This window comes from Mastomys coucha, unplaced genomic scaffold (assembly GCF_008632895.1).
Source record: "Mastomys coucha isolate ucsf_1 unplaced genomic scaffold, UCSF_Mcou_1 pScaffold5, whole genome shotgun sequence".
NCBI lineage: Eukaryota > Metazoa > Chordata > Mammalia > Rodentia > Muridae > Mastomys > Mastomys coucha.
Genome location: NW_022196911.1, coordinates 102565331 through 102585061, shown reverse-complemented (window position 1 = coordinate 102585061; position 19731 = coordinate 102565331). Strand labels below are relative to the sequence as shown.

At 45.6% G+C, this 19731-nt stretch overlaps 1 protein-coding gene across 2 annotated transcripts in view; it reads left to right on the top strand.

Moving 5' to 3' along the window:
- Positions 1-18782, top strand: part of Ern1 (endoplasmic reticulum to nucleus signaling 1) — a 95041-nt gene extending 76259 nt beyond the window's left edge. The window contains exons 12-22 of one of the 2 annotated variants that reach the window (XM_031350822.1): positions 1806-1997; positions 3492-3759; positions 4472-4562; positions 5384-5573; positions 5812-5911; positions 6164-6363; positions 7737-7884; positions 9856-9983; positions 13099-13222; positions 13588-13655; positions 14711-18782. In XM_031350822.1, coding sequence (XP_031206682.1) covers positions 1806-1997; positions 3492-3759; positions 4472-4562; positions 5384-5573; positions 5812-5911; positions 6164-6363; positions 7737-7884; positions 9856-9983; positions 13099-13222; positions 13588-13655; positions 14711-14923 — 1722 coding nt within the window. In that variant the 3' untranslated portion in view covers positions 14924-18782. The remainder of the gene's footprint in view (positions 1-1805; positions 1998-3491; positions 3760-4471; positions 4563-5383; positions 5574-5811; positions 5912-6163; positions 6364-7736; positions 7885-9855; positions 9984-13098; positions 13223-13587; positions 13656-14710) is intronic. The other variant, XM_031350823.1, reaches the window with a different exon arrangement.
- Positions 18783-19731: the final 949 nt, after the last annotated feature.

Sequence of the window (19731 nt, the reverse complement as noted above, 5' to 3'; positions counted from 1 at the left end):
CCTCACACAGAATACTCTATAAGGGAGGCAAGAACACGAGGTGTGTACCTGCACGGACTCAGATGGCAGCTGGAGGGAGAGAAGGGCATCAAAAGCTGATGTCTTGCAGGAGAGACTGCAGTGATGTGAGCATGTGGAAAACCCATGTGTGTGGCTGGAGAGATGGCTCAGCAGGTAAGAGCATGGACTGCTCTTCCAGAGGTCCTGAGTTCAATTCTCAGGACCCACATGGTAGCTCACAACCATCTGTAATGGGATCCAATGCCCTCTTCTGGTGTGTCTGAAGACAGCTACAGTATAATTACATACATAAAATAAATAACATCTTTTTTAAAAGAAAAGAAAAGAAGAGAAGGAAAACCTGTGCAAGGCCAGGAAGCTGTGTGTTAGCTTTCTTGGACAAACAGAGGACACTAGCTGTTTGTGTAGAGACCAGTGTGCTTTTCTAAATTGTTCTAGGAAACCTCTGAGATTCTGAGGAACTTGAAAAGAAGCTACATGCTTATCTGATTTAATTTGGAGCTTCTATAAGCATTTACGTTTTGTTTATTTTATTTTTCATAAGCATTTAATAAAGGTATCCGATACTTTGGAAAAACAACCTAAGGAAGTAGCTTTGTTAGGTATGCTAGGTATATGCCTGCACATGTGTACAAATGTACAACAACCATCTTGGTTTTTTTTTTTGTTTTTTTTTTTTTGGTTTTGGATTTTTTTGTTTTTTTGTTTTGGTTGTTTTTGTTTTTGAGACAGGGTTTCTATGTGTAGTCCTGGCTGTCCTGGAACTCACTCTGTAGACCAGGCTGGACTTGAACTCAGAAATCCTCCTGCCTCTGCCTCCTAAGTGCTGGGATTAAAGGCGTGTGCCACCACCACCCGGCTCAACCATCTTGTTTTTTGCTGGTGTGCATGTGTATGTGGTATAGTTTGGGGAATGTGCTTAAGTGTAAGGAGGCTAGAAGATGTTGAGCGTTGTGCTCTCGCTTACCCCTTATTCCCTTGAGGCAGCAGAGTCTCTCTCTGACTTTGGAGGTGAACTGACAATCAGCTCTAGTGATCCTGCTGTCCCCACCCTCACCCCACTGATGAGGTCACAGGTGCACATATACTTCTACCACATCTGGCTTTTTATGTGGGTCCTTGGGATTTGAACTCAGATCTTCATACTTGTACCAGCCCTGCTTTGTTTTTGTGGTTTGATTTGTTTGTTTGTAGTGTGGGGATTAAACCCAGGACCTTCTGCATGCCCCAGCTAGCTTTATTTTTCAGTGTAAAAGGGTATCATATTGATGACCAACTTTCACCAGACTTTTTTCTATATATGACTTAGGTGATTTTACAGTTTTCTTAACTAGCAAATCTACTGTCAAAGGAGTTATCATTGAAATTAATATTGGAATTTATCATTGAAATTTTTTTTGCCAGGCAGTGATAGCACACACCTTTAAACCCAGCACTTGAGAGGCAGAGGCAGGTGGATTTCTGAGTTCAAGGCCAACCTGGTGTACAGAGTGAATTCCAGGACAGCCAGGGCTGTACAGAGAAACCCTGTCTCAAAAAAACAAAAAAAAAAAAGAAAATTTTTAAAGAATGTCAGGGTCTAAAGGTATTTCTAAATATATTGTTCTAAAATCTCTGAACAATGGTGGCATTGCTGTACAATTGTATGGTCTCTCAGCAGCAATTGCTTAAAAAGAGGCAACAGTTATCTGGTCCATCAGAATTTGATGAACTAGACATGGCTTCTCTTGCATGCTAACTTCACTATATCTGGCTAGACATTTAGAAAATCTCTTCCATACAAGGTTATCAATCTAGTTGGCCAGACTTCAGACAACACACCAACCACCGTATCTCAGGATGTAGAAGAGAAGCTGTCCCGTGCTCCCGCTAAGCCTGAGGCCCCCGTGGACTCCATGCTCAAGGACATGGCTACTATTATCCTGAGCACCTTCCTGCTGGTTGGATGGGTGGCGTTCATCATCACTTACCCCCTGGTAAGGCTTGCTCTTTCTTAGTATCCTCCAAGTTCTGCTACCTCTCTGTCAGTCACTGAGTGCCAGTGAGAGCCACACAAAAGCAGACAACATGTTACATATTTAAAAGTCAACATTTGAGCCAGATGTGGTATTACACACTTTTAACTATAGCACTTGGAAGTTTAAGGCTACCCTGGTCTACATAACTAGTTCAAAACCAGCCAGGGCTATATTGTGAGGAAAAAAAAGAGAAGTATTTGCTTATCTTCAAAGACATCATTAGAGATACTAGCTTCTCATAAAAGGACAGTTTTGTTTTGTTTTTTAAAGATTTATTTATATATGTGGGTACACTGTCGCTGTCTGCAGACAGCACCAGAGAAGAGGGTATCAGATCCCATTACAGATGGTTGTGAGCCACCATGTGGTTGCTGGGAATTGAACTCAGAGCCTCTGGAAGGTTAGTGCTCTTAACCGCTGAGCCATCTCTCCAGCTCCCAAAAGGACAACTTGTAACTAAATCTTAATGTTTTTTAAGAAAGGGTAAACTAGCTGATGTATAACTCTGCCTAAGATCATTTAAAATAGTTGATTGAGTCCTGTTTTTTAAAGGAAGGATAACAGATGAAAAGTCTGCTCCCTCACACTCCCTATGAGATCTGCTAAAGTGTAGAGGACAGCATAGTGATTTCTTTCTCTTCTAGTTACAGATAAGTCAAAATAATGATGATAGATTCGAGTAGGTAAGACAGTAGACCCTTTAGCGAGCTCTTCAAGCCTGTGGAATTGTCTCCTCAGAATACCAGCACATGGGTAGATGGAGATGTGGTAGGGAAGACAGATTTTATATGCTTTGCTTTCTGTGGGCAAAGTATCATTACCTAATCTTTGTAACCTCATACAGTCCTGTAAGGTCATTATTATTTATTCACTGTTCACAGAAAAAGAAACTAGGCTTGGGGAGGCCATGTGCCTTCCTGGGCTACTAGGTGGCACACCCAGAACTTTGACCCCGGATTCAAAAAGAGCTAGAAAACTCCCCTTTAGTCCACCTTCCATGCCCAGACAAGAATGTTTACAGACCACTGATGCTTCTCATGGTGGTGAAGCAAAGCTTTCAGAGTATTGAGACGAGGGCGCTGGGCAGCAGGATGATGGAACTAGACCCTTAGGAACAGGGCCTTACCAGGCACTGGGTTCAGCCCCACCCACACTACTTCCAGCCTGCCTTCTAGACTTCTGGCCACCCTGTTCTAACCTCTATTCAGGCACAGCTCTCCTTGGTGGCCACTCAGTCTCACCAGCCTCCCCACCCTCACCCCAGGGTTGGACTGTGGGCCCTACAGAAGAGTAAGATTAATGAATCAATTCTGTCTGGCTTCTTTCTGGCCTTGTGCCTTAGCATTCAGATAAGGTCAGCCTGCCTCATTGGCCACAGGGAACACCTCTCCCTCTGACTTGTTTCTTCTTGGAACTAGCTACCCCAGCCTGGATGTGGGTTTCTCTTCACAGAGCATGCATCAGCAGCGCCAGCTCCAGCACCAACAGTTCCAGAAGGAACTGGAGAAAATTCAGCTCCTGAAGCAGCAGCAGCTGCCCTTCCACCCACACAGAGACCTTACCCAGGACTCTGAGTTCCTGGAGTCATCTGGCCTCTTCTCAGAGAGCTCAGGCACCAGCAGCCCCAGCCCATCCCCCAGAGCCTCCAACCACTCCCTCCACTCCAGCAGCTCTGCCTCCAAGGCCGGCACCAGTCCCTCCCTGGAGCAGGATGATGAGGGTAAGTACGGCTCCCCATTGTACCTGGAACACAGAGCAACCGTGCTCTCCCCAGATTCCTGAGGGTGCACTCTGTTCTTTTTCCCCTGGCTTCCTCCTACCTACTGATGTTTGGATAAAGGCTATGACCTGCTGTTGGCCAGAGGGAAGTTTCCCATATGGCTTAAGTGCATTCTTGAGACCAGCCACTGGCCAAGTTCAGAAGTGAAGCAATGGCCTGTGTTCCTCTTGGGGACTGGGCTTAGCCATTCCTTGTCCAGCCACATACTGGGAGGATTGCCACAGAAATTGGGAAGGAGCCTCAGAGCTTCTAGTTCTAAGCAAAGTATTTGTTTTTTAAGAAACAGACCACACGGGGATGTTTTATATATGGATTTTTGAGGTAGACGTTGTTGTTGTTGTTGTTCTTTTTGTTGTTCACCATTAACTAAATATGAGGTTTCACACAGAATCCTTCTCTTTGGAAAAGTTTAAGACACTTGAGATATTATAAAGATAACGTAAAGGCAGAAATAGAACGTAGGAACAGGGCAAAATGTTGGGGGGAGCAATGGTTCTGAGCAGTGGCCTAACTCTTGCCTGCCAGGAATCTGGGAATAGAGAGCCTCTTAAATCCCACATCTTACTCAGAAATCTAGATGCCCTTCCACTCTTAAAGTTCCTTAGGTGATGTGTGTTTAAAATGACCTCTTCTTTTTCCTGATTTGTCCCAGATGAGGAAACCAGGATGGTGATTGTTGGGAAAATTTCATTCTGCCCCAAGGACGTCCTGGGCCATGGAGCTGAGGGCACAATTGTATACAAGTGAGTGGTATGGCTCAGTCCCCCAGCTATGTGAATCTTGTCAGGTGCCGGAGGCCTAGGAGGGTCAGAGTGATGATCAAGGCAGGTGAATCTTGCCTCCAGTGAGTTCCCACACTGTCTTAAGAGTTTCTGTGGCAGGGCTTAGCGAGATGGCTCAGTGGTTAAGAGTACTGACTGCTCTTCCGAAGGTCCTGAGTTCATATCCCAGCAAACACATGGTGGCTCACAACCATCGTAATGAGATCTGACGCCCTCTTCTGGAGTGTCTGAAGACAGCTACAGTATACTCACATAGAATAAAAAGAGTTTCTGTGGTTGTGATATACCATGACCAAAAGCAACTTTGGGGACAAGGGGCTTATTTTACTTCCACTTCCACATCACAGTCAGGATGGGAATTCAAGGCAGGAACTGAAATAGAAGCCATGGAGACGTTTGCTTACTGGCTTGGTCCTCTTGACTTTCCCAGCCTGTCTCTTATATACCCCAAGAGCACCTGCCCAGGGGTGGTACCCCTCACAATGTTCTGGGCAGTCACCAGTTTCAGAAAGTGTACTACAGAACTGCCTACAGGCAAATCTTATGGAGCTGTTTTCTCAGTTGAGAGTCCATCTTCTTGAACGACTCTAGTTTGTGTCAAGTTGACTTAGTACTAGTTAGGACAGCAACTGTGGGTTGCTGGTGGTTGTCCAAGGCCTTTGGGCCTTGAAACTGAGGTGGTCAATACTGGAATAAGGAACATTGGCATCTTACAGAGCTGATCTCATGTCTCCAGCCCAGTGTGCACTAACCAGATACACCTCCTACTTCTTGTCCTACAGAGGTATGTTTGACAACCGTGATGTGGCTGTGAAGAGGATCCTCCCTGAGTGTTTTAGCTTTGCAGACCGTGAGGTCCAGCTACTTCGAGAATCAGATGAGCACCCAAATGTGATCCGCTACTTTTGCACAGAGAAGGACCGGCAGTTCCAATACATTGCCATTGAGCTGTGTGCGGCTACCCTGCAAGAGGTGGGTCTAGCTGGCTTTCTAGTGCCCAGAGTCAGTGACAGCTTTGCCACAGCCACTAACCTTTTTTCCTACTAACTGGCATTTGTTCAGGAAGTATATATTTACTATTCTTAGACTTTGATATACACATACACACGTGTGTGCACACACACATATACACACACATCTGCTTGAACACCAGCCACAAATAGAGTCCTGAAGGTTATATGCTATGACCTTGGCAATATGTCTCTTACAGTATGTGGAGCAGAAGGACTTCGCCCACCTTGGCCTAGAGCCCATCACCTTGCTTCATCAGACCACCTCAGGCCTGGCACACCTGCATTCTCTCAACATTGGTAAGAGTGTCCTCCTTGCCAGGCTAAAAGGCCCAGGGGTGGGGCAGCTTCCTGACCTTCATAGGAGGAAGGGTTATTTCAGTGGTCTTTTGACAGGTTTTGTAGGAATTTGAGAAAGAACCTTAGATTATTGAACACTGAACATTTTGAAGATGACAGCAGGTATTTAGGAGGCTGACAAAGATCCACAACCCTTGTAGGAAGCTGGGGTCACTCACGGTAAGCATGGATGAATTTGGGGTTCTCTCTTAGTTCACAGAGACCTGAAGCCCCACAACATTCTCCTCTCCATGCCCAACGCACATGGCAGGATCAAGGCGATGATCTCTGACTTTGGCCTCTGCAAGAAGCTGGCAGTTGGCAGGCACAGTTTCAGCCGCCGTTCAGGGGTGCCTGGCACTGAGGGTTGGATCGCCCCAGAGATGCTGAGTGAAGACTGTAAGGAGAACCCTGTAAGTAAATGGGAATTTTTTTTGAGATTTATTTTTTATTATTATACATAAGTACACTATAGCTGACTTTAGACACACCAGAAGAGGGTGTCAGATCTCATTACGGGTGGTTGTGAGCCACCATGTGGTTACTGGGATTTGAACTCGGGACCTTCGGAAGAACAGTCAATGCTCTTACCTGCTGAGCCATCTCCCCAGCCCCATGGGAAAGTTTTTAAAGAAAACTACAGTACCAGCCTGTTATATTTAAAGGTTTGGCTGCCAGGCATATATGCTTACAGAATGACGTCCCTTTTAAACTTCTCATGTCTCACATTCTTTGAAAGACAGATGTGAACAGTGTCTCTTTCCCAACCCTTGCATCAATTTTGCCCCCTTTTCCTTTGGGAACCTGGAGAGTCAGGCCTCGTCTACGATAAGCAGACCTCCGATTTTCATTTGTCTGTTTTGTTTCCCCAGACTTTTGTTTTAAGAATTACTAGACAGACAGAACATTGAAAGAAGGTTAAGACCTCCGTACTTACTTTCACCCTGATCACTATTAATACATAATACACTTCCGTCTTCCTCTGTCCACCTGCGGCTGCACTATGTGCTTATAAGGAGCAGGTATCTCAGCCCCTCACCCCTGAATGCCGCAGCCCTGCTTCCTAAGAACAGACCCTCTTCTACCACCTTCCTGCCACATTTCCTAACTCTAGCCCATATTCACGGTCCCCCAGAAGTCCCCAAGTCTTTCACAACTAGTCTTGTACTCCAGGCTCCATCAGTGCCAAGTGGGGCTGTATCCCTGCACCCCAGCAGCCTCCCTTCCTGTCTTGCTCTCTGATGCTTACTCTCGAGAAGCCCTAACGCTTCCGTCTCATTTCCTCATGGCATCACTTCACAGCTCGCTCTCTCTATTTTCTGTAAGCTAGAGGTTAAGTCTAGAGGCTTGTTTAGATTCAAGAGAAGAGGCAGATGGATCTCTGAGTTTAAGGCCAGCCTGGTCTACACAGTGAGTTCTAGTGTTCCCAGGGCTACACAGAGAAACCCTGTCTTGAAAAACAAAATAAAACAACTGTGTAGATTCAAGAGAAATGTTTCAGGTGAAAATAGATTATAAGTCACTGCCAAGGTTGAGTGTGATGGCAGGTTGTACCCTGATCAGTGATGCTAACTTGGGGCACCTGCAGAGCCAGCATCCCAGGTTGTTAGCCCATAAGCCAAAGACCTTGACATCAGTCAGAACACTAGGGCAATACTACAGGTGTCTCCTTGATGTTTTGGACAATTCACATTCATTAGCCACTTATCAGTAGGTGCTGAAGTGAAGTCAAGGCTGTGAGTGAAGTGATGGCTGTCTGAGACCTCCTACTCTGCATTTCTTTCAGACCTACACAGTGGACATCTTCTCTGCAGGCTGTGTCTTTTACTATGTCATCTCTGAGGGCAACCATCCTTTTGGCAAATCCTTACAGCGGCAGGCCAACATCCTCCTGGGCGCCTGCAACCTTGACTGCTTCCACTCAGACAAACACGGTGAGCAGGTGGTCTAGGTGGCAACACCTTCCAACACACTGCCTGTCTGGCCTCAGGAAATGCTGAATCATACAGAGCTGACAGAGCTGAGAGCATCCTTGAGCACTGAGGCACTGACCTGGGGAGGGCACGCTCTGGAGACTCCTGATCAGAGGGCCTTACTGGTATGGGGGAGGACCTGTGTTCTATACACTGGACTCTGTTGTGTGAGGGCCGTGGTTACAAGACATAGTTTGGCCAGCAGGGATAGACAGGTTGTCCTTGCTCTGCTGATTGGACACAATGCATACTTCCTTCTGACTGGAAATTTGCTACAGTATATTAGATCAAAGCACCCCAGTATGAAAAGATTAAAATGAAATAATTGTTTTGCTTATGAGTTTTTCCCTTATTCGTTGTAGAAAAACATTAGCAAAAAGATCCATATTTTTTTCTCTTTTCTTTTTTTTTAAAGATTTATTTATTTCATTTATATGAGTACACTGTAGCTGTCTTAAACGCACCAGAAGAGGGCATCGGATCCCATTACAGATGGTTGTGAGCCACCATGTGGTTGCTGGGAGTTGAACTCAGGACCTTGAAAGAGCAGTCAGTGCTCTTAACCACTGAGCCATCTCTACAGCCCCCATATTTTCATTAAACAGGGATGGATATCTGCTGTCAATTCCTTTGTATATGTTATTCTAATTGCCTATCTAGATATGTGTACTTACTTTTATAAAAATGGATCTGGGAGTAGCGGCACACACCTTTAATCCCAGCACATCGGAGGCACATGCTATAAATCTATAAATTCAAGGCCAACCTGATCTACAGAGTGAGTTCTAGGACAGCCAAGATGGCACAACAACAAAAAGATGGGGTTAAGGGGTTAACAAGATGGCCCAATGGTTAAAGACACTTGCCTGAATGCCCAATGACTGGAGTTTAATCCCTAGGACCCACCCACATGATAGAAGGAAAGAACTAACTTCCTCCAAGTTGTCCTCTGACCTCCACATGTGTGCTGTGCCACATATGCATGTCCTCCCACATACATACATACATACATACATACATACATACATACATACAGGGGTTAAGGCTAAGGGTGGTTGAACATACCTGTAATCCTAACACTTAGGATGCTGAATCTCAAATGTGAGACCAGCCTAGGATACACAGGGAGTTCCAGGTAAGCCTGAGCTGATAGGCCCTGGTGGGAGTGGGGTGGGGTTCAGTCATACTTTTACAACAGTCTCATTTTTCAACCTCATCTCTTTTTGTGGGGAGGGGATTTAGTTAGTCAGGTTCTCTTTGTGTAGTCCAGGCTAGCCTATATCTTCCTGGGTAAGTCAGACTTGTCTCAAAGTCATGATCGTCCTGCATCAGCTTCCTGAGTACTGAGATCACAAGCCCATTTCGCTTTACCTTGAAAGTCTGTCTAGCTATCCAAACCTACCCCACCGCCCTTTTAACAGCTTAGGTTTGGGATATTTTTAGTCACTACTTTTCACAAACCACATAGTGAAAATCTGTTACGAACTGATGTTTGGTGTGAGTTCTTCATTATTTTATTACAATCAATTCCTGTAGCATACGGTGGTGTCAGAGGGAATACTGGGGTTTGGGGAGATGGCTCAGTTGGTAAAGTGCTTATCAGAAAAACATGAGGACTTGAGTTTGGATCCTCAACACCCAGGTTTAAAAAAAAATTGACCCCAGGACTGGAGAGGCAGAAAGAGTATTCTGTGGCTTGCTGGGCAGCCAGGCTGGCTGAACTGGTGATCCCAAGTTCAATGCAGGACTCAAACTCCATAAAACAGCATTTGACATAAGCCTCTGACCTCTGTGTGCCTGCATACACACAGACATGTACACGCATATACAACAGAAGCAGACAACTGTAGGGGACCACATAAATTTGTAAGGCTTCTGATATTTCATTTGGTTATAAGTTCGAAATAATGGGTTTATCTTTCTCCTCTTTAGAGGATGTCATTGCTCGTGAGTTGATAGAGAAAATGATTGCAATGGACCCTCAGCAGCGACCCTCTGCAAAGCACGTGCTAAAACACCCATTCTTCTGGAGCCTGGAAAAGCAGCTCCAGTTTTTCCAGGTACCTGGGTCTGTTTCTCCATCAAAATCATAATATCCTCCAGGTTCTCAAAAGGTAGAAAGGACAAAGGGAAAAACCAATGACCTGTTGCCTACAACCAAGACAAATGTGATTGACATCTGTGCTAGCAGATCCTATGTGTAAAGGGACTGTACTAGAGTGGCTCACACAGTACCGGCTAGGTAGTCTAGCCATGACCATCTACACACTAGAGATACTGAGAGCCAATAGCTGCTCAGTCCGTAAAACTAGGTTGCCTCAGCAGCTAGTCTACACTGAAGACCTGGAACATTAGAGACCCCTGGTTTTAGGCCACAGTGGAAGGCTGAAGGAGCCGATTCGGATGCCAGGGAAGGATGACAGCAGCAACAGAATAGGACAGCAAGAAGCAAAGGCTGTCGGGCAAGACTGCTTCCCTGAGACCTCTAGAGCAGCCCAGCTGGCAGAAGGTGCTGCCCATGCTGGGAGAAGCCCTTTACTTTAAGCTAATCCTTTCTGGAATTGCCCTCACAGACCTACCCAGGCATATGTCTTAGTTGACAACTAAAATTAACCATCACATTTTGAATGTTTTCATATAAATAGTAGTATAATTGGGATCAAACTATATATATATATATATATATATATATATATATATATATTACATATAGTGTTATATCCTGCTTTTTAAAACATATACATAAAATTATGACTATAACATTCTATCATATGAATGTACCCAATTTTTTTATTTCTTTAAAAGATTAGATTTTTCTTTCTTTTATATTTATGAATGTTTCGCCTGCATGTATGTCTGTGCACCATATGTGTATCTGGTGACTGGGGAGTTGAGAAGAGTGTGTCAGATCTCCTGGAGCAGGAGCTACAGAAGATTGTGAGACACAGTGTGGATGCTAGGAACCAAACCCAGGTCCTCTGTGAGAGTGGGAAGTGCTCTTAACTACTGAGCTATCTCTCCAGCCCCTAACTGTGCCCTCACTATTAAACTTTCTATCTGGAGATTCCTAATGGTCACAAAGTAAACTAGGTGCTCCAGAGAGCGAGCCCCTCTTCCCATCCTCCAGTTTTAGCAAGTGTTCATTTCTGTGTCGTTCCACACCCAGATTACTTTTTTAAAAAGATTTCTTCTTTGTATATAAGTGTTTACTTGCTTTGTAAAGAGAGGTGTATGTATGTATACCGTGTACTTGCCCTGGTACCCACAGAGGCCAGCATGGAGGACTGGCTCCCCTGAAATGAGGTACAGATGACTGTAGGCTGCCACATGGGGGCTGAGAACCAAACCTAGTCTCCTGTGAGAGCCTAAAATGCTCTTCACTATTGAGCTGTCTTTTGAAGCAAGTCTCAGATACCATATAATTTCATTCAGTGTCATAAATTCAAACATCTCCTTGAGTTTTTTCTATTGTCTTTTATTGAAATCTCATTTTGTTTACTATACACTTTGAGGCTAAAATTTAAATCAGTGGCTCATAACTCCTTTGGCAAGTGACAGTTCTGTGATTCTATGACATTGCCAAGTGGCTTTGTATAGACTATTTGTGGGTGTTTGGTGGCATGAGATGAGTAACCCATGAAGAGTAGGGTTGGGGCAGCAGGGTTTTCTCCTGGAAAGCACCTGACTTAGAATGGACACTCACATTGTCTGGAGTTTGGCAGGGGCCTTGGCTGTAGAGATGTTCTAGAACATATGCTTCTTGAAGGCAGGACTTTCTGGATAATTTTAGTCACTGTTCTATCCCAAACACCTGCAAAGGACACTGCCTGTCCTGTTGCTGGTGCTTAGGAATCATTCAAAGGTCTTTGGGGTGAAGGGTCCAGTATCTTATTTCAGGTCAGCATCATGATTGGTCACTGTATGCTACAGGATATTACATGAAAATTCTCAAGTCTAGGTCACTAGACAAAACAGACAATGGAAATAAAATATATATGAAGGCCTTAACCCCACATGAAATAGAGTTGGTGTATCCAAATTGTATATCCAGCAAAGACGGCTGCTTCTGTTCTGTCGAGCCTCCGTGACTAACGTAGTTACTTTGCAACTCTGAAACATGCCCACAGACAGGCTAGTCTCTGCAAAGCTTTTTTTATTTTTACATTTATTTGTGTGTATGTGTGTGTGTGTTGATGTATGTGTGGAGGTCAGAAGAGCTCTTGTGGGTATCAGTTCTCTCCTTCCATCATCTGAGTTCAGGAATAAAATTCAGACCATCAAGCTTGGCGGCCAGTACCTTCCCTTGATGAACCATCCTGCCAGTTTTTCTTCCAGGCTTTTCCCTGTAAGTTCAAATAGGTATTCAGCCAGTACATTGGCTCCGCTAGCTTACACCTGTAACCTGTAATCTCAGCACTCTGGAGGTAGAAGCAAAAGGACTTCAAAGTCATTTTCTGCTATGTAGCAAGTTCAAGGCCAGCCTGGGCTACATTAGAGCCTGTCTTGGAGAAAAACAAAAAGAAAAAGGAAAAATTATCCAGTCTGATTTTTCCTTTATCAAAGAAATATGTAACTGACTCTCCCAAGGGCTCATCATTCCATCTCATAGCCAGTCCTACTGGTTGGGCTCTGAAGTACATAGGGAATGCTGCTGACCTCTCTACAGGGCTTGAGACCCAGTAGGGCCAGATCCCACACCTGCCACCCAGTGCTCTTGAAAAGAGGGTTCTTCACAGCTTCTCTAGTGCTCAGGCGAGGAGTTAGGACCTTCTGGTTAGCCATGAGATGTCCTGTTTCAAGAATATATGAAGCACAGAATGAATTAAGCTTTCCCCTTTATGCTTTGGCCCCTGGAGAATATGTTTTGTACTTGTAGTTGTGAGTGTGAACTGCCAGAGGTGGATGTATGCCCTGCATACAGGTACACCTCTGTAACATCTCTCTCTTGTCATGGAAGGGATTTCCGCAAGTTTGTCCCAGTGAGTGAAGGATATATCTGCTCACAGGCAAAAAGTCAGTGCATCAGGGTAGGTGCCTGCTGCCCAGCTTTGAGAAGCCTATAACCTAGACCTGAGGAGTGTCAGTTTGCTTACACCTCACACTCCTGTGCCTGCTCTGTGGACAAACCCCAAATCCCTACCCTGACCAGCACCTGTTGCCTGTTTTCCCTTACAGGATGTGAGTGACCGAATAGAAAAGGAGGCGTTGGACGGCCCGATCGTACGGCAGTTAGAGAGAGGCGGAAGAGCTGTGGTCAAGATGGACTGGAGGGAGAACATCACTGTCCCCCTGCAGACAGGTGACCATGCTAAAGGAGACATTTTGAAAGCTGCAACTATTTCTGAGATCTTGATGTAGACAAGGCAGCTCCAGCTGTTTTAGTTCCGAATCCCTCTTCTTGGATTTGAGACTTTATTTGAGCATGTCCTTGTGGGCTTGGTCAAAGGGATGCAGTTTTATGTTTGTCCCTTAGTGACAGGCTGGTGATAACGATGTACTCTAAGATGCTGAACTCTAGGTGAGCACCACCTTTATTTAGGTCCAAGAGGTAGCATCTTTTGTCCTGACTGAGAATTTGTATCACTTTAGTCCAGTTGCAAGAGCCCAAGAATTCTCTGTAAAAATGTACCTGCTTAACCATTAGTTCCCTTAATGTTTTTCTAGATCTGCGCAAATTCAGAACTTACAAAGGTGGCTCTGTCAGAGATCTCCTCCGAGCCATGAGAAATAAGGTAAAGGGTTTGTAAGGACTTTGGGGGAGGGGAGCCATAGCAGAAATTGACGCCTTATATTCATTTCTGTGTATCTTTCTTACAATGGATCCTACCTTGTAGAGGCTGGGCAGTCTCAGCTAGATTTGACAAGTATTTTAGTTACTGTTCTATTCTGTAAAGAGATACCATGAACAAAAGAAGTATTTTAACTGGAAGATTGCTTACAGTTTTAGAGGTGAATCCATGACCATCATGGCAGGGAACATGGCAGCAGACTGAAGCAGTAGCTGAGAACTTACATTCTGATCTACAAGTTGGAGGTAGAGAAAGACACTGGGCCTGGCGTGGGCTTTTGAAACCTCAAAGCCCACCCTCAGTGACACACTTCCTCCAACAAGGCTATACCTCCTAATCCTAAATGGTCCACCAACTAGGAGCCACACCTTCAAATATATGAGCCTATGGGGACCATTCTCATTCCAACAACGGCACCAAGTAAAAGGGTCATGTCTTCCCTCAAGGAATTTCTCTCCAAAGACTTTAGAATGCAGGATTAAACTGTAAGGACTAGTTTTGGGACATGTGTGCTTCATGGTCTCTTTGCTGATTTATGGTATCCTTCTGACTGCCTGGCCGCCACTGTATAAATACTCTCTAACAGGGATCCCTGATTACTTTCCTGTATAAGGCCAGGTCTTCAGCGATTTGGGAATGGTTCCTCTATGTCCTCTTGAAGCCCTAGGGATGCTCTTGACCTGTGCTGTCACCAAGCAGCCTTCACACAGGACAGACCTCAGTCATAGAAGCAGCCTCTGAGCCTGTTGGCATAAGCACTACAATCCCATGACCTTCATAGGAGGCCCGTGCTTCCTTCCAGGCAGCCAGCACCCTAGTGAAGCTAAAGCTGCTCTCCCTCAGCCAAGCCTTACTGCTGATAGCTTTACTTCTGAAGGAAGAAAGGCTACAGGATAACTGGGATGTACCATGGTGCATGCGTCTCTTGTCTTTTCCTTACAGAGAAGCCCTTAGCACTGTTATCCAGCTGCTAAAGCTGTGTCTCTGCTCATTCACAGAAACACCACTACCGGGAGCTCCCTGTGGAGGTTCAGGAGACGCTGGGCTCCATCCCTGATGACTTTGTGCGCTACTTCACATCCCGCTTCCCCCACCTCCTCTCTCACACCTACCAAGCCATGGAGCTGTGCAGACATGAGAGACTCTTCCAGACCTACTACTGGCACGAGCCCACAGAACCCCAGCCTCCAGTGATTCCAGATGCCCTCTGAGCTCGGGCAGCCTTCTGGTCTGGTGGCCCCAACAATGACCATGGGCCTGATCTCTACAGTCATAGTTTGTTGCCTCTGGGATTAGCAGGAAGACTAAGCTTCTCAAATCAAGTGCCTTGAGCTGCTGATCTGCAGCCAGAAGAGGATAATGCTGACCCCAGGAAGCAGGAGAAGATGGTCCCTCATGACTACAGAGACCTAAGGAGATGTGGCCCTAAAACCTTGTAGTGAAGGATGTCTACGAAGGTGGGCCTGTCCCAGAGGCTGCAAAAGGAACAGCATCAACCTTTCACTGGATGAACTCACTTCCACTTTTATTTCTTTTTAAAATTCCTGTGGGATGGCATTTTGGGGGCCTTTCAGTGAGAGAGTAGAAGAATCCTGTTTTGCCTGCATGCTGGAAGCAGCCTGGTTGGGGCACAGCAAGTGCGGCCTCTGATAGGGATGGTTTGAGAGATGTGCAGTGCTAAGGAAGAGATGTTCAGAGGTGTTGCCGTGGGGATAGGAGGCACCTCCAAGCTACTGATAGCCTGTGTGGCCTCGTGCAGCAAGTTGTGAGAGTGGGTTATGGAAACTAGCTAGCAGTGCCGGTGGGCACCTGACATGTGCTGTGGGTCTGGAAGACAAAGCAGACATTCAGTTCTGGATGTGGTGCTGGCCCAGTACAAGTGGCCTAAATAGTGGCCCCTGGTAGGTTGAGTCCTGGCCATGTAGGCCAGAGATGAAGAGTTTCCTGGCCATCAGAGGTAGCTAAGACCAGATAGGGACAGAGACAGGTTGTCAGGGCCAGAGAGGAGCAACTAGAGGGAGCCTTCCAGTCACTCAGAGAAGCTCAGAAGGTGAGTGTATGGTCCCTCTACCCCAGAGGCCAGCAGATGAGCGCATAGGTTGTGCATCAGCGCCTGGGGGTGAAGAGCCAAGGTCAGCTACCACAGGCTTTTTAGGCCAGCTTTTATGTTTCTCCTGGCGGGTTTTAGTAAGTGAATTTTGATCATATTGCAGAAAGCTATGTTTGCATAAATAAATTAAATGTAGCTTGATGCTTGTGAAGAAGAAATGCAAGATATAATATCTTCTGTTTTATGTGGTACCAAAAATCACCATTCCCTCAAGAATGTCGAACACTGTGTAATGCTGAGAGTAAGGTATTCTAGCACACTGTAAATGCATTAATGTCAGAGTAGTTACGTCAGTACCATTATTCTCTAAACTTAATTTTTAATTTTAGTTCCAATCAGAATTTATTGTCTTCTCCCTCCCAAGAGCCTTAGAGGTTCCTGGAGTTAGGGTCTGTGGGGGAGATTCTGTGTGGGCTCCCTGGGCCAGGAGTGGTTTCTGTTGTGTAGTTGGGAGCTGAGGCTCCATCTTGTTTGTGCTGACAGTGGCCTCAGCAGCTTCATGCTCTGTACTGACTGGAGTCACTGCTGCCACATCCCCTAAGAGGTCTTCTGGGGGTGCTGCTAGTACCAGGGCCATTTACCCAAAGCTTCTTCTGATGCTGTAAAATTTGATTTTTCTTACTTTCATGGTGGCCAAAGAGGTCTTTTTCTTAATCTCCTCCATCTTTGGACCTCATAGGTGACCCTGTTTAGACCTTGGAACCTCAGCCCCACATTTGCCTTCCTGCTCACTCCTTAGCATAGCACTCTGTCAATGGCCGAGAGGTAACAGCCAAGACCAGTGTGAGGAGGCGGAACCAGTCTGCTTGCCTTGCTCCTCGTAGCTAAGCTTCCCTCTGGGAAGTGCTGACGTTTTCTAAAGGCTCAGTTTGCATGGAGGCAGCTTTTCAAATGTCCTTGCTGCTGCTTATCAGATCAGTTTCTAGCCAATTAAATTTCCAGAAGTCCTCTGTTCATCATAGTTATTTGAAAACTTCCCATAGAGCTAGGTGGGACATAAGATGCTCTGGACATAGGTGAAGAATACAGGAAAGACTTCTGCCTTTGAAGCCTCCTGAGAGGCAGCAGCACATACGTGTCAGGACAGAAAGAAAACTCCAGTGCTTAGGAAGGGTGGGCGTTTGGGGTTTGCCCTGTTGTGCCTTAAAGCCATCCCATGTGAGGATCAGTCAGGTCTGGTCAGCTCACTCTCTGTCTGTCCTCTAGGTGTATCATGAAAACACTGTGAGTCTGGGATGCTCAGCAGGAGACGCTGTCTTTAGGCCAGGGCAGCTCTGTAGCATGACACACCACAGAAGCTGCTAGGCCCAGAAGACTGCCAGCTTACAGTCTCCAAGTGCAGCATCCTCAGCCTTAGAATGGAATTGAGCTGTGTCTGTGATGTGAGCTTCGTTAAACCTTGTCTTGTATTGAACTTTCAGTTTAGGAAGTGTGCCCTTCCATTAGGTACCAAAGCACTTGCACTTTGGGAACATAGGTGTCACTTGGTAAATCACTAGGCTGTCTAGAGACTGAAGGTGAACCCCTGACTGCTCTTGATACAGCAGTAGCTGCAGGCTCTTCCCATGATGCAATACAGAGAGGGTGGAGGTTCTGAGATCACTAGATATGTCTGAGTGGTTCCCCCCAGATTGAAGAGAGGGACGAGACTCCCCTCAGTCCACTTGACTTTGTGGCGGTTTTGTGTGCGTGTGATGCAGTTAGCTGCAGCAGCTCCTTTTCTCAAAGTGAAAGGCTAATCAGCTGGTTGCTGCTGTGACCGCTGTAGAGCCATCTCTGGCTGCAAGCTGTCTTGTCATCTGCAGGGCTTTGGTCCCACTCTCCAGCTGTGCCAGGATTCTTTTGTCTGCTTCTGGGTCTGCTCTGTGTTCATCATCGTCTTCATCCTCATGTTCTAGAGGTGTAGGAAGAGCCAGAAATGCAAGCAATAGTTGCCCTGGAGCGAGCCTCTTGAAATTCACCCTACTCTGTGATTGGTTTTCCAGCAGTTGTGTCCTTGCCCATCCCTCATGTCTGGAAGCCATGGTGTTGGCCGTCCGGGGCCTGACATCAGCTTCCCCTGAAGGTTATCAGACTTCCAACTGAGGTCTGAATTCCTTTAAACCAAAGTGCCTGTTCCCCTCCCCGACCCCACTTCCTGGTTTTCATGATAAACTAGTGAATTTCCGTGTGTAAATCTAGTTGCTTTCGGCCCTTAGGTCTCTTCTGTACTTACTAGAAAGCTGCAGAAGCGCATCTGTGCTGAGCCTCTCCCTGAAGTAGCCTATCCACACTGCTTGCTAGAGTCCTGCGGCCTCATCTCTCCTATGTGTTCCCCATGTGTTTGGGTATAGTATTCCTTCCCAGTTGTCCCTAAAATTGTGACGGGGGAGTCCCCACTCACCTAAGCATTACCAGCCAGCTATGTGGCATCCCCACACAAAGACCTTGTGTAGTTCTTTTTGCAATGACATATTTATTGAATCTATTTATATTTATTTAATTTTTACTCTGAAATATATCCGGTTACAATTGCACTTGCTTAAAGCACATCAGATCTATTTTGGACAATACCCCTGGCCATTCTAAAACTGGAAAAGGAAAAGTTACACTGTATCCTGCCTCCTTATGGTAGCCTCGTTTTTAAAGGGTGAATAATTTGGTCTGGGTGAAATGTTAATTTTTAGATGATTTTTTAAAAAATCTTGTGCCATGTGTCTTCTCTGTGGACAGTAAATTGTTTAATATGTGCTGATTATGTGATTCACTCCTCTTTGTGGAAACTAAAATATTCTTTTTAGCTTTATATTTTATAAACTGCCAGATTGTACAACTTTTATGTGTATTTTTAAAGCTCATGATATGAGGATCATGATCTAAACAGCCTATTTTTTTACCTCTTGTACAGTTTTATAATTGTGCTCATTGATGAAGGCGACTTATGCTGAGCCAACCACAAATAAAGGTAGTTTTAGATTTGGGAGTTGCCTTGTTTCTTAAAGACTAGAGTTGCCACTCAAAGCCAGGAACCAGGCCCATCACCTTCAGAGCTGTAGTGTCTGTGACCTGAACAGATGGCTGAGCTCGTGAGAAAATGACTCCCTGACATCTGTAGCTAGGTTCCAGAGATAGAACATCCTCCTTGGAGGCTATTGAAGAAAAGACCGCCTTGTAATGTTACAGGAAATTTCCTGGAATGTTTGTTTAACTGAATTTCAGCAAGGTAGCCCATTGGGACCTGCCTACTTCAGAGTGGGAATAGGGTTCCGAGTGAGTAGGATTCTGGACTAAGATATCTATCTGGGAAGAGAGAAGAGACTAACTCCAACCACCAACCAAAGAGTACACAGGGGGCACCCATGGCTCCAGCTGGATATGTAGCAGAGGATTGCCTTATCTGGCATCACTGGGAGGGGAGCCCCTTAATGACCCAGGATAGGGGAATGCTAGGCTGCTGAGGCAGGAATGAGTAGGTAGGTGGGGGAGCACCCTCATAGAGACAGGGGGAGGGAGGAGGGAATAGGGGGCTTGTGGAGGGGAACCCGGGAAAGGGGATAACATTTGAAATGTAACTAAATAAAATTAACCAATTTTTTTTTCTTTTTTTGGTTCTTCGAGACAGGGTTTCTCTGTGTAGCTCTGGCTGTCCTGGAACTCACTCTGTAGACCAGGCTGGCCTTGAACTCAGAGATCCGCCGGCCTCTGTCTCCCAAGTGCTGAGATTAAAGGCATGCGCCACCACTGCCCTGCAATAACCAATTAAAAAAAAAAAAAAAGCACTAGGGAAGAGGAACTGTCCAACCTGAACCATGTTAGCAGCTCATACGACAGCTGTGTCGCCATGGAATGTGCCAATGCAGCCTGCAGTCGATTTAGAATCTGCCTGTGTTTCCTCATCCTCCTCCTGTCTGGAGACGTCATGGAGGCTCC